This window comes from Gekko japonicus, unplaced genomic scaffold, assembly GCF_001447785.1.
Source record: "Gekko japonicus isolate JY-2015 unplaced genomic scaffold, Gekko_japonicus_V1.1 scaffold165, whole genome shotgun sequence".
NCBI classification, from domain to species: Eukaryota; Metazoa; Chordata; class Lepidosauria; order Squamata; family Gekkonidae; genus Gekko; species Gekko japonicus.
Genome location: NW_015163097.1, coordinates 1,712,332 through 1,714,982, shown reverse-complemented (window position 1 = coordinate 1,714,982; position 2,651 = coordinate 1,712,332). Strand labels below are relative to the sequence as shown.

At 39.6% G+C, this 2,651-nt stretch overlaps 1 protein-coding gene across 1 annotated transcript in view; it reads right to left on the bottom strand.

The window, feature by feature from the left end:
• Positions 1-664: 664 nt before the first annotated feature.
• The window catches only part of IDE (insulin-degrading enzyme), a 48,321-nt gene continuing 46,334 nt past the window's right edge, over positions 665-2,651 (bottom strand). Inside the window, exons 13-14 of the mRNA XM_015406626.1 lie at positions 1,659-1,781; positions 665-835 (exon numbers count right to left, since the gene is read on the bottom strand). Of these exons, the coding sequence (XP_015262112.1) occupies positions 665-835; positions 1,659-1,781 (294 nt within the window). The remainder of the gene's footprint in view (positions 836-1,658; positions 1,782-2,651) is intronic.

Sequence of the window (2,651 nt, the reverse complement as noted above, 5' to 3'; positions counted from 1 at the left end):
TGCTAATGGGAAAATAAGAGCTTGTATGGATGATCGAGGTCTGCACGCCTCCTATGTATGGGATATGTGCATGCATACAACAGCAAAAATCACATTTATTGTTCAAAAGCATGCCAAATGCAAACTTTTACCTTTCAATAAAAAGTTGTATGTATAATTGAAAGTTCTGTTATTGTGTTTTTCTTTTAAGACAAAAGATGTGAATGTAGGAGTTGTTTTTTCTTAACTAAAACCTCAGTATTCAGGTTAAATTGCCGTGTTGGCACTTTGCAATACATAAGTGGGTTTTGGGTTGCAGTTTGGGCACTCAGTCTCTAAAAGGTTCGCCATCACTGCTACATAGGATTTGGGAGTCTTTGAGGTACAGCCCACTTTTGGAGTTTAGTGTTTTTAGTTACAGCAGCTCTCTCACTCCATTGTCCTTTGTTGTTTTTGTTACACTGAACCAGAGCATATTTTTGTCAGGAGATTCACAAGAATGTATAGAAGGCAGCCTATGCAGACATATTCCCTCAACTGAATATTCTAGGTGCTAAAAGGGAAAGGTGTGCACAATGCAGCCCACTTCTATAAAAGCTAGACTGAGGCAAAAGCGAATGAGGTACAGCATGAGGCTTCTGGGTGAAAATGAAGTGGGTGTGGACAATGTTGACTGCATCTATATTCATTCATATTCTCTTGATTTAAAAATTTCCTTTAAAAAATTGCCATATTCATTATGATACATTTTGGAGGCAAAAATGGTTACATACCTGAAGAATTCAAAGTTGAGACAAGCTTTAGGCAGGAAAAATTTGTCATCTTGCTTGAACCACAGCTTGCTCATAGCAGTGTCCTGCGTTCAAGAAAACACGTCTTCTATTACATTATATTACTAACTGCTATCATTTTGTCAATATTATTTGAAGGTGCTATGCTTGATCCAGTTGAGCCTGGGCAGCTCCCACACCAGCAGAGGACTCAATGCCAACCTGTTTTCCCATGCCTTCCACTGTAAGCACATGGCTGCATGTGCAGGGAGTGCAAGACAACAATTCAGGAAACAGACAGCCTGCGTGCATATCCCAGTCCAGCTCTCCATGCCATAAAGAGATGAAGGACAGCATGGGAGCACACAAGGACCTCCCATTCCCTGCATTCCCCTTGATGCAATCTACATGCATTCTTATGCACTCATTCTTATGGCAAGGAAGATAGGCCTCTGTTGAGCTCTGAAGGGTGTGCCACTGTGCACAAGCACTGATATGCACTCAACTGGATCATGCCCCCAAATGCTGCATACTTAGGTGATAGTTATGTACCATACCATAAATGTTAACCAATTAAAACAATTTATTTATTTATTTTATTCTATTTCTATTGCACGCGGGCTCAGGGTGGCTTACATAGATAACAATCTTACTGCAAATAAAAAAGGCAGCAATGAGTGTTTAGGTAAAAACTCAGGAGTTAGTCATAATTTAAATGATACTTAGATGTATAATTTAATTCATTTTTATCATCTAAAAATGCTGCTCAAGCAGCGTTTTAAATCAAAGTTAGTAAAAAGATTTATTTTTTATTAGATAACCTTAGTCTTTCAAAAAGCACTTCACAAAATAATGGGAACAGATTCCAGAAATTCCACCCATTATTATTAAACAGAGATCTTTACTTACCTTAATAAGAGTAGGGTACTGTGGTGCATCCTTTTCTAGTGGTACAATTTCAAAGTTTGTAGGAATAAATTCATTCTTCATTGGGAGCTTGAATTTCCCATTAAGGTCAGCATTTTCCCATTTCTACATGAACAGTGTAAGCAAGCAGCGTAAGCCTGTGTTATTATCTGGGAGGACACTAAAAAGAAATACTGCAATTCTGCCTCGCTAAGGACCATTACCTCAACTGTTCAAAGCCCAAGTCAGATTTCTCAAAAATTCTTGTCAAAAGTGTCAGGGTCACCTCACGCCTGGAAGAGGATTCCCATATGTGTGATCCTAGCTAGACTGAGAACTTCTTGTGCAATGAAGTGTTTGTGCATGGTTTCTCTCTAACCCAGCAGAAGGAGATGCACATGTGGAGTGAAAAACTAAAATTACTGAAATTTGCTGTTTGGGAGAGGGGATGCTGCACTGAATTGAGCTGTTCCTACTCCTTCTTCCTGGTCAAAAAGCTGATACGAGTTAAAACCCCCTCACATATACAGCCCCAGCTGCTCCATGAGTGATTTGTTAGATATGAATTTGAAAGGCTGAATAATCAACCAATTTTCAAAAGCCAAAATAAATACTTAAAATCAATGATCAAATCAGAGACAGAATGGTGGTGGAATTTCTATGTAATTTTGATTGCCAATTCTTTGTGCACAGGTTTATGCCAGATTTAGAGGGGTGTTCCTCTCTTTCTTTGCAAATTAAAACACTCTTGTGTGTTTGATAGACCAGTTTTACAGACTTCAATGGCTTGGATCCAGAATGGAGTCTGTGCAATCAACCTCTGCTGACTTTCCCTGGCCAGTGCAGCCCCCACATTGAGGATTAGGGAACCCTCATGAGCTTTGTGGAACGTGGTGGGTGCAGTACACTGTGAAGGGTGAACTGGTAGAAATGGCCCAACCTCTTGCATGAGCCGTTGTGCAAACAGAGCAAGGATTTTAAACAAGGAGGGAAAGA